Source organism: Jaculus jaculus, chromosome 19 (assembly GCF_020740685.1).
Source record: "Jaculus jaculus isolate mJacJac1 chromosome 19, mJacJac1.mat.Y.cur, whole genome shotgun sequence".
NCBI lineage: Eukaryota > Metazoa > Chordata > Mammalia > Rodentia > Dipodidae > Jaculus > Jaculus jaculus.
The window spans coordinates 57,108,034-57,118,734 of record NC_059120.1 but is presented as its reverse complement, the minus strand read 5'-3'; the positions used below and the strand labels follow the sequence as shown (position 1 = coordinate 57,118,734).

Sequence of the window (10,701 nt, the reverse complement as noted above, 5' to 3'; positions counted from 1 at the left end):
GAGTTTTAGTCACCCAAGCCAGAGGTCTCTGATACTTCTTCCCCTTCTTTGGCTTCGTGTTAGTGAATGTGAATGACCTTGACCGTGTCCTTGGCAGAAGATCTCTTCCTCCACTGATGTGTCTTTTCTGTTCTTTCAGTGGAGGGGAGGATGAGTAAGCCACGCTGTAGAGAGTGGCCCAGGCAGGTGTGTGGCCCAAGCCTTTCAACCTTTTCTTCCCAGGAGAACCTGATGTTCTCTCTATTGCCCATTAGTACATCAGATGGTGAGTTTGGGTTGGAAAAATGAAGATTTTTTTTTGGGGGGGGTTAAGATGTATTTACTGGGGCTGAAGAGATGGCTCAGAGGTTAAGGAGCTTGCCTACAAAGCTAAAGGACCCTGGTCTGATTCTTCAGTACCCATGTAAAGCCAGATGCACATCTAGAGTTTGTTTGTAGTGGCTAGAGGCTCTTTCTTGCTTTCTTTTCTGTTTTTAAAAATTTATTTATTTATTTAAGAGAGAGAGAGAGAGAGAGAGAGGGAGAGAGAGAGGGAGAGGGAAAGATAATGGCACACCAGGGCCTCCAGCCACTGCAAACAAACTCCAGACACGTGCGCCCCCTTATGCATCTGGCTAAAGTGGGTCCTGGAGAATCGAACCTGGGTCCTTTGGTTTTGCAGGTAAATGCCTTAACCACTAAGCCATCCCCCAGCCCTCTTTCTTTCTTTTTCTTTGTTTTCTTCTTTCTTTCTTCCTTTCTTTCCCCCTCTTTCTCTCTCAAATAAATAAAAATAAAAACTCCATTTTAAAAAGATGTATTTACCAGATTTTTGTGAACTCTATGTATCCTCCAACTCTGTTTGTAAGCAGCAAGGCAAGATTGGCAGAGGGGTTCCCCTCAGCCCTTTCTCGGGAGGCCCTCTGGGCACCCTCATGTCCCTGACCTTTTCTCAATGGTGCCACCCCTCCTGGGTCTCCTGGGCACTGGGGACAAGGGAATAAAAGCGGGGAGTACTGACGCGGAGGCTGCGCTTGCTTCTTGGACTCTCCTCGCCCGCTCCCTGCTTGGTGAGTCCCTCCTTCTGGTCGTCTTCATCTCTCCTAGGCAAGCCTGAGTGAGGAAGAGTGTGACAAGCCATGGGAACTTCCCTAAGGAAGGCCTGTCCCTGCATGTGGGAGTGTGCTCAGGGAAGAATGCTTGGAACCATGACTAAGAAATTCCTGAGAATCCAGGCATGATGGTGTGTACCTGGAAACACAGTGACAGGAATCACGAGGCTGGGATACATAGTGAGACACTGTGTGTGTGTGAGAGAGAGGAGACAGGAGTCAGTGAGTGAATGAATGAATGAATGAATGAATCTGACTATCGGTTCTGGGGCCAAGGTGGGGTTCTGAATCAGCCAGGGTGCTCCTGAAGATACATAGAGGCCCATGGCTTGATCCACCTTGGGGTGAGGGAGAAGCTGATAATCTGGGTGCTGGGAGATGAACAATGAATCTAATTCAAGAATTCTGGAGTGGCTTTGGACTGGAGGTAGGAGAAGCAGATTTTACCTCCTGGCTGAAGACTCTCAGCAGGCTGGACCCAAAGCCTCTAGCTCAGTGGGTATTGCCTCCTTCCTCCTTAAGGGGAAGTGTTAACTTACTTATTTATTTTTAATTTTTTTGTTTATTTTTATTTATTCATTTGAGAGCAACAGACAGAGAAAGAGGCACAGAGAGAAAGAATGGGTGCACCAGGGCCTCCAGCCACGGCAAATGAACTCCAGATGTGTGCACCACCTCATGCATCTGGCTTATGTGGGTTTTGGGGTATGGAACCTCATCCTTAGGCTTCACAGGCAAGCGCTTAACTATGCCATCTCTCCAGCCCTGTTTATTTATTTTTAATAAATATTTTATTTTATTTATTTATTTGAGAGAGAGAAGGAGAGTGAAAGACAGAAAGAGGCAGAAAGAGAGAGAGAGAGAAAGAGAGAGAGGGAGAGAATGGGCACACCAGGGCCTCAAGCCACTGCAAATGAACTCCAGATGCATGTGTCACCATGTGCATCTGGCTTATGTGGGTCCGGCTGTATCAAACCTGGGTCCTTAGGCTTCATAGGCAAGTCCCTTAACTGCTAAGCCATCTCTCCAGTTCTATTTTTATTTATTTTAAAGTCTGAGTCCTATGACTCTGCCTCTTCTCTCAATAGGGCAGCTGGCTGGCTGAACTAAGTCTCTCATTCAAACCCATCTCCAGAGTCAGGGCTCCCCAAAATCCTGGTGGTGTGTGGGAATCTTCCTCTCCTGCCTGCCTCCTAGCCAGTCTGGGGTGCAGCTCTGTTGGCTCCCACCTGGAGGCCAGCTGGGCAAGTGTATCCACCTCTGTCTTGCTTCTTGAGGAGACCCTATCTTCCCGTCCAGCCCCAGCCCTTGTGACCCCTGGATTGCCTCTTTGTCCTCCCCCATACTTTGATGAAACACCCCTTGATTTCAGGTGACTCAGGGACTGGGGAAAGAAGGGTGACTGGGTAGGAACTGCCTCTGGGAAGCCAGCACCCAAACTTCACGGGGGGAAAAGAGAAAATCTTAACTCTTTATGTCTCCCACCGTCTTCCTTTTGGGGAAGCCATTCTGTCTTCTCTCTGTCCCTAAGCCCCTTTGTCAACATCTTCTGAGCAGGGAAGCCTACCATCTCGAAGGGTAGGTTGGGTGGGTTGCTCCAGAGTTTTCTTTGACTCTCATTGTAACCTGCCTGGATATACAGGGTCCTCTTGTTGGTGGACTTTGGTCTCATCGTGGGCTCCTGTCCTTGGTGACTTGAGGGGAGGGCTTTGGGAGTTAACTAGCGGGATGGTGCCGGGAGTGGAGGGTCCGGCTCTTCAGCTGTCTCTCTCCCTACCCAGAGTGCAGTGTGATGGAGACTCCTCTTGAGAAGGCTTTGACCACCATGGTCACCACCTTCCACAAATACTCAGGGAGAGAGGGTAGCAAGCTGACCCTGAGTAGGAAGGAACTGAAGGAGTTGATCCAGACGGAGCTGACTCTTGCAGAGGTAAGTTCTCCCATCCCTTCATCTTCTCTCCCTCCTTTCCTTCCTTCCCTCCTTCCTTCCTTCCTTCCTTCCTTCCTTCCTTCCTTCCTTCCTTCCTTCCTTCCTTCCTTCCTCTTTCCTTCTTTCTTTGACATAGAAAAAGGGAGAGAGAGAATGGGTGCATCAGGACCTTCAGCCACTGCAGGCGAACTCCAGACACATGTGCCCCCCTGTGCATGTGGCTAACGTGGGTCCTGGGGAATCAATCGAATCCTTTGGGTCCTTTGGCTTTGCAGGCAAATGCCTTAACCACTAAGCCATCCTTACAGCTGGCATCCCTTCATCTTCTGCCTACAGCCTGAGGGGTCCCTGCCGGGAAGTACCATACATCTGCAGAGCACTGGGGTCTCAGTCAGGGGCCACAACGGTGAAGTCCAAAGACGGAGGTGGGGGTGGGCATCTCTGGCCCACAGAACTCTAGACCTCTGTGCTGCGGGATGGATGAATCAGGGTCTCACTGGAAAGGAGAAGGTGCGGGAGGATAGAGTGCTGCCTGTGGTGGGGGAGGAGCTGTAAAATGAGATGAAGGAATCTTTTTTTTTGTTGTTGTTGTTTTTCGAGGTAGGGTCTCACTCTGGCTCAGGCTGACCTGGAATTCACTATGTAGTCTCAGGGTGGCCTCGAACTCACGGCGATCCTCCTACCTCTGCCACCCGAGTGCTGGGATTAAAGGCGTGCGCCACCACGCCCGGCAAGATGAAGGAATCTTTGATAATGGTGGCAGAGCCTGTGCTAGGGGTCTTGGGGGCCGAAGGGGATGTGGGGTGTCCAGGTCCAACCCAACTGTGTACAACTTAACACTGGGGAGCCTCTCTGATTCTCCTCTGTGTGCCCACCACAGCTGGTGTCCTACGATGGTATTAACAAGTGAACTAAAAGGTTAATTTGTGAACCAGGGTAGGAAGGAGGCAGAAGTGCTTTGGATGAGCTGGAGATGGTGGGAAGGAGGCGAGTGATAGAGAGGTGGAGACGGCTTTGTTTTTACAGTTCAAAAGACTGAGGTGCAAACATTTGTCCAATGAGAGATTGCACTTGAATTCCAGGCCAGCTCTCTGTACCAGCTAATTTTTTCCTTTAATTTTTTTTTTTTTTTTTTTTGGAGGCATGTCTAATGGACTGGTCTTTTTTTTTTCTTTTTCATGTGAGCGAGAGTGAGAGAGAGAGAGAGAGAGAGAGAGAGAAAGAGGATTGGTGCACCAGGACCTCCAGCCACTGCAGCTGAACTGCAGACGTTTGTGCCTGTTGTGCACACGTGTGACCTTGTTGTGCACACGTGTGACCTTGCACACTTGTGTCACTTTGTGCGTCTGGCTTATCTGGGATCTGGAGAGTCCAACATCATGACTCCTTAGGCTTTGTAGGCAAGGGCCTTACCTGCTAAGCTATCTCCCCAGGCCTCATTTTTTCCCCTGACAATGAAGCCTGGGCCAGATGGCAGAGGTAGCTCTTTCATTTCATCCCGAATCCTGGTAGGACCCCAGGGAGAAAGCTCCCCCCACCCCCTGACTGTGTCCCAGTGTCTCCACGCCTGCTCTGTGGCTTTCCCACCAGGCTGTTGCTATCCTGGAGCTAATGAGGATGGGGCCAGTGGCCCATCTGGGACTAATTAGAAGGGGACGGATGCCCAGGGAAGGAGCCTAGTCTAGGGACCAAGACTGTGGTACAGAGAGGCAGTTTCCATTGCCAGGTGTCCCAACATCCCATATCCAGGAAGGCCTGGGGCTGAGGGTGATGGAGAAGGAAGCGCGGAGTCTGCCCGTCTGCAGTTTCTTCTTGCTCCATCTCAAGGGTTTGGTCTCCATCCTCCTGTGGGGCTTGGGCGAGAGGGTCAGGGGACCAGAGACAGGATAACCGGGCACCAGTCTGTGGCTCTACCCTACTCTCTTCTAAGAGGAGGCACTAGATGACTTCTCAGCTTCCGTGTACCTATCTTTTTTTTTTTCTTTCTAGGTAGGGTCTCGCTCTAGCCCAGGCTGTCTTGGAATTCACTATGTAGTCTCAGGGTGGCCTCGAACTCATGAGGATCCTCCTACTTCTGCCTCCCGAATGCTGGGATTAAAGGCGTGCACCACCACGCCTGGCTCTGTGTACTTATTTTATGAAGAGCTGTATAGTCTGGATCTTTTTCTAACTGGAACTTAAAATGGGGACAGACTTGGATGTGCTCAGTGCCACATAGCCAGTTCTCTAACTATTTTTAGCAGGTGACAATATAAAATACAGATTATCATTTTCTTTCTTTCTTTCTTTCTTTCTTTCTTTCTTTCTTTCTTTCTTTCTTTCTTTCTTTTTATTTTTCAAAGTAGGGTCTCGCTTTAGCCCAGGCTGACCTGAAATTTACTATGTAGTCTCAGGGTGGCTTCAAACTCAGGACAATCCCTCCTAGTCCATCTCCCTAGTTCTGGGATTAAAGGAGTGTCCACCACGCCTGGCTCCAAATTATTACTTTGTGGGGGTCTGGGGCAATGTATAGGGAGGGAGACTAGGCTGGCCTTCCTGTTGAATTTACTTGGAGTTAGTAGTCAGCTATTGGCCCTGTGCTAGGTGTGGGCGGAGGCCGGAGCCTGAGGGTCACCTGCTCTTGGGGCTCTGGGCTGCTAGTCCTTTCTCCCGCCCCTCACAGAAGATGAAGGAGAGTAGCCTTGATGACCTGATGAAGAGCCTGGACAAAAACAGCGACCGGGAGATCGACTTCAAGGAGTACTCGGTGTTCCTGACTACGCTGTGCATGGCCTACAATGACTTCTTCTTGGAGGACAGCAAGTGACCACGCTTCCCTCTCCCTCTGCCTGGCTGTAACTCCTCTAAGAGACCCGCCCCCCTTAAGGGCCCACATCCTTCTTCTATTCCTCTCAGATGGATCTTGCCAGCAGAAAAAAAAATAAAGATTTTTTTTTTCCATTCCAGTTGTTGAGGTGTTCTTTTTAAAGATGTCTTTCCCTGTCTCCCACCCATCCCCCGCCCTTAATTTTTGTTTTTTTGTTTTCCTTTTTCCAAGGTAGGATTTTGCTGTAAGCCCAGGCTGACCTGGAATTCACTATGCAGTCTCAGGGTGGCCTCGATCCTCCTCCCTCTGCCTCCAGAGTGCTGGGATTAAAGGCGAGCGCCGCCGTCAGGTCCCCGCACTTGCCCCCTTTGACAGGGCTAGGGGAGAAGTAGGCAGATGTTCCGAAGCACCCAGCCTCAGGACACCTTCTGTACTCCAGGAAGACCTGCAGCTGCGGGCGATGGAGAAGGGAGGGCAGGATCTCCAGGGGTCTCCATCCTCCTGTGGGGCCTGGGTGAGAGGGCCAGCGAGGGGACCAGGGACAGGATAACCGCCCGAGCCTCTGCGTTCAGGCTCCGGGGCTCCCACCCCACCCACGGTCCTTCATGGAGGGCTTGGCCCGAGCTTCTTCATGAAAAAATGCGGAAGTTGCTAAGGCTTTTGCAGCCTCCCCGAGATTGCAAAGGCGCCGCGAAAGCGAGGGGCAGTGGGGGGACAGAGCGCTGGGGCTGCGTGCGCCCAGGCGGCGCCCTGCCGGGCACACAGGGGTCCCCTATCCTTCCTGACGGCAGGGCCAGCGTCCGTGCCCCTCCCCCTCCACGGCCCTTTCTCAGGGATTTTATTTATTGATTTATTTTTGCTTCAAGAAAGGATGTGCAAGAGTATTCTCTTAAGGAAGGCGAATAGCCAACGATGCTCGCAGGGCTGGGCTCAGGCGCGGTGATGCATGAGCGGCTCCGGGGGTGCAATTCCGGGCGCCCCGGGGGTGGGGGGAGTGTTGGCGATGTTAGAAGTTCATTGTTGGTCGGAGATGATACTGTAGATCCTTCTAGATGATGATGACTTTTGTTTTTCTTTTTCTGTTCTTGGTTTTTCGAGGTAGAGTCTTTCTCTAGCCCAGGCTGACCTGGAATTCACTATGTAGTCTCACGGTGGCCTCGAACTCACGGTGACCCTCCCACCTCTGCCTCTCAGAGTGCTGGGATTAAAATCGGCACTACTACTACTACTATTATTAGCGAGTCAGGGTCTTATGTAGACCCCATCAGCTTGGAACCCCTGACCCTCCACACTCAACTGGGGCTTGAACCCTTGGCCTTGCCGCACCCCAGGCAAGCACTCAGCGCTGAGCCATGTCCCAGCCTTTAGATGAGTCCCGGGCTCAGGTGAGAGTCCCCTGCTCAGGTGAGAGTCCCGGGCTCAGGTGAGAGTCCCCGGCTCAGGTGAGAGTCCCCTGCTCAGGTGAGAGTCCCGGGCTCAGGTGAGAGTCCCCCTCCCCCGCACGTGGAGAGCCGGTGCCCCGAGACCCATGCGTGCCCCGACAGGCCGGCCAGGTGGCCGGGCCCACGCTCCTGTGCCCGGAAGAGGACGAGCCGAGCCATGGAAATGAGGGCGAACTGGACGCGTCCGGCGCCCGCTGGCCTCCGCTGAGATCCTTGTCACGCCCCACTAGGCTCTCCTACCCCGTCCCGGCCGGGGGGCGGGGAGGGGGGCGTGGGAGGCTGGGGAAGGCTCCGGGGCGTGTGTGCGTGTGTGTGCGTGTGTGAGTGTGTGTGCGTGTGTGTGCGTGTGTGTGCAGCGAGCCGGGCGCGGGGTGGGGCTCCGGGAGGGGCGTGGGCGGGCATCGCCGCTCCCCGCCGCTTCCTCGTCCCGCTATAAGGGCCAGCGGTCAGCAGGCCTGCGACACTGCCCGTCCTCGCCGGACCGCCCCCTCCCGCTGGCTGGCTGCGAGGTGAGCTCTCGCGGGTCCCTCTTAGGTCCTGGGGCCCAGCCCGGCTGCCAGGGGCTCCACGGTGGGATGGCATTCAGCACCAGGGCCGGAGGTTAAGGGCAGGGTTGGCAGAGCTGTGCCCGGCAAGCCTGGGGCTAAGGCATCCCGTAAAGGTGGCTCCCTGCGTCGGCTCTGCCGGGGTGCGGGCGGGTGTGTCCTGGGTGTGACCGGGGCTCGCAAACAGGCTGTAGGTGCCCCCTTCCGCTGTCCCCTTCCTGGCGTGGTCATCTGCCCCCATCTCTCCTGCGAGTGTCGGAGAACAGGGCTCAGACTGCTCAGAGCTCCACCTGGGTCTGCTTTTTTTTTTTTTGTTTCCCCTTGAGCCACCTTTTGGCTCAGGCACTGGTCCCGGGGCCTGCCACTTTCTCCCTGTACGCTCTGGTGCAGCCTAAGGCCGGGTGGGTCCGGGCAGCAGCCGCAGGGCACTGGGCAGGTGTGGACAGAGCCACCAGGGCGTGTGGTGAGAAGTCCTCGCTGCCCACGGCGCTGAGCCTCCCCCTCTGTCAACCAGCTCCTGGCCCGTCTCAGACATGGCGTGCCCCCTGGACCAGGCCATCACTCTCCTGGTGGCCATCTTCCACAAGTACTCTGGCAAGGAGGGCGACAAGAACACCCTGAGCAAGAAGGAGCTGAAGGAGCTAGTTCAAAAGGAGCTCACCATCGGCTCTGTGAGTAGCCCCTGCCCCGCCCCTCCCCACCCCCCTCCGCTGGGCTGTTTTTCACTCCGGCCTGAGCTGGCTGGGGAGCCATTCCCTCAGGGGAATTCGGGGTGCACCCCAGCCTGCTGCCCTTTCACCCTGAGGGAGGAACTGAGGCTGAGGAGTCAACCAAGGCGAGTCTAAGGTGGGAATCTCTGGCGACTTGTATGAAGAGAGGGCTTTCGCAGGGATGGGGAACCAAACGTTAATTTGGGGTGCTTGTCGCCACTGAGTGTGGACTCCCCATTCTAACACACCAGAAGCTGCAGGATGCTGAAATCACACGCCTGATGGAGGATCTGGACAGGAATAAGGACCAGGAAGTGAACTTCCAGGAGTACGTCACCTTCCTGGGAGCCTTGACTTTGATCTACAATGAAGCTCTCAAATAAAACGGGAAGGCAGAGATGCCCATTGGGGACTTGTCTCAGTCACATCCAGTGGTGGGTAGCTGTATAATAAAAAAAATTTTTTTTTGGTCAAATGCACTCTCTCTCTCTGTGTTGTGTGTGTGTGTGCGCGCGCACGCGCGTGCACACACGCGTGCACACAAGCAGCTCAGAAAACAACTTGGGGTGTCAGTCCTCGCCTTACATCCCCCCTCTGAGGCAGGGTGTCTCCTTCAGCCCTGGTGGCCCATGAGTCTCTCCATTCTTCTCACCGTGAGCCCATTGGGGTGACAGGGGCTTTTGTGCGGGTCTGGGGATCCCAACTCAGATACTCACGCTAGCTTGGAAAGCTCTTTACCTGCTGAGACACCTCCCCAGCCCCTGGGTCCTGGCTTTCCGATGATTTTGGAATTCCTTCTTGGTCTGGTGCTGCACCAGACCATCAGACAGAAAGACCGAGCAAGAGAGACAGAGAGAGAGAAAGGGCGGGGAGGAGCCTGCTTCCTAGCCGCTGCCGAGAACCTCACTGACTCACTGACCCACGTAGACAAGGGCTGCTGGTTCACAGGCAGTCTTCACGCACATTTAAAAAGTTACCTGGAGCCGGGCGTGGTGGCGCACGCCTTTAACCCCAGCATTCCGGAGGCAGAGGTAGGAGGATCGCCTTGAGTTCGAGGCCACCCTGAGACTACAGAGTGAATTCTAGGTCAGCCTGGGACAGAGTGAGACCCTACCTTGAGAAACAAACAAACAAAACACATAAAAAGTTACCCGGAGGAGGAAATGGTCCTGTGCTGTGCTGCCAGGGTTTGGGGCCTCATAGGAGAGGGGCAGAGAGAGTGTTCTCAGGCTCTCTGAAGACACATGCTTTGCTTCGGGTGTGGTGAGAGGGGAAGTGGACATGGAGGAAACTACTTTTTCACCACTGTGTGTGTGTGTTGGGGTGGGGGCAGAGAGCACATCTGAGGTGCTTGGGACCACAAGGACATGGCATAATTGTAGCTGCCCATGTCTTAGTTGGAGGTGGCGGGGCACACTTTTAAAAGTCTCACCCCACTGGGCGTGGTGGCATACATCTTTAATCCCAGTACTAGGAAGGCAGAGGTAGGAGGCTCGCCGTGAGTTCGAGGCCACCCTGAGACTACATAGTGAATTCCAGGTCAGCCTGAGCTAGAGTGAGACCCTAACTCGAAAAAACCAAGCAAACAAAAAAGGTCTGACCCTTTTTGGTTTGGAGTCTCCCCTCCCTTTTTTCTTTTAAAATTTTATTTGTTTATTTGCAAGGAGAGAGAGAGAGAGAGAAAGGGAGGGAGAGAGAGAGAAAAAAAAAAAGGCAGAGAGAGAGAATGGGCATGCCAGGGCCTCCAGCTACTGCAAACGAACTCTAGATGCATGTGCCCCTTGTGCATCTGGCTTATGTGGGGCCTAGAGAATTGAGCCTGAGTCCTTTGGCTTTGCAGGCAAATACCTTAACTGCTAAGCCATCTCTCCAGCCCCTTCCTGTTTTTTTGAAGCTGGGTCTCAGGTCTCATTCTAGCCTATAATAAACCAGAACCTCCCTGTAGCCCAGGACTGGCTTTGTACCTCCTACCTCAGCCTCCTTAGAACTGGGATTAAAGGCGTGAGCCACCGTACCCAGCTCTGGGGTTCCCTGTAGTTGGTTGTGGTCTGAGGTGCTGGCATCTCTATGACCCTGTGAGTCACTAAGTGTTTACAAGCAGGACAAGGTGCGGGCCAAATACAGCTTCAAGCTTTCTGTCAATATTGACCTGGCTTGTCCCTACAGTTTCAGCAGGA

The 10,701-nt window shown here is 53.5% G+C and overlaps 2 protein-coding genes across 3 annotated transcripts; both read left to right on the top strand.

Annotated features, from left to right (window-relative positions):
- The first annotated feature begins 2,883 nt into the window (after positions 1-2,883).
- Positions 2,884-5,857, top strand: S100a5 (S100 calcium binding protein A5). Of its 2 annotated transcripts, none has more exons than XM_004667184.2 (2): positions 2,884-3,021; positions 5,687-5,857. In XM_004667184.2, the coding sequence occupies exons 1-2, from the start codon at positions 2,884-2,886 to the stop codon at positions 5,825-5,827; spliced, it is 279 nt and encodes a 92-aa protein (XP_004667241.1). In that variant the 3' UTR covers positions 5,828-5,857. The 2 variants fall into 2 exon arrangements, with proteins under 2 accessions (XP_004667241.1, XP_004667240.1); XM_004667183.2 differs by having other exon boundaries at positions 5,684-5,857.
- Positions 5,858-7,672: 1,815 nt separating this feature from the next.
- S100a6 (S100 calcium binding protein A6) lies at positions 7,673-8,999 on the top strand. Its single transcript, XM_004667182.2, has 3 exons — positions 7,673-7,778; positions 8,329-8,485; positions 8,776-8,999. The coding sequence occupies exons 2-3, from the start codon at positions 8,348-8,350 to the stop codon at positions 8,905-8,907; spliced, it is 270 nt and encodes an 89-aa protein (XP_004667239.1). The 5' UTR covers positions 7,673-7,778; positions 8,329-8,347; the 3' UTR covers positions 8,908-8,999.
- Positions 9,000-10,701: the final 1,702 nt, after the last annotated feature.

Coding starts and splice junctions, on each gene's coding strand:
- S100a5 (XM_004667183.2), top strand. CDS start 2,884: ATGGAGACTCCTCTTGAGAAGGCTTTGACCACCATGGTCACCACCTTC. Junction 3,022..5,683: donor CGGAGCTGACTCTTGCAGAG/GTAAGTTCTCCC, acceptor CGCCCCTCACAG/AAGATGAAGGAGAGTAGCCT.
- S100a6 (XM_004667182.2), top strand. CDS start 8,348: ATGGCGTGCCCCCTGGACCAGGCCATCACTCTCCTGGTGGCCATCTTC. Junction 8,486..8,775: donor AGGAGCTCACCATCGGCTCT/GTGAGTAGCCCC, acceptor CTAACACACCAG/AAGCTGCAGGATGCTGAAAT.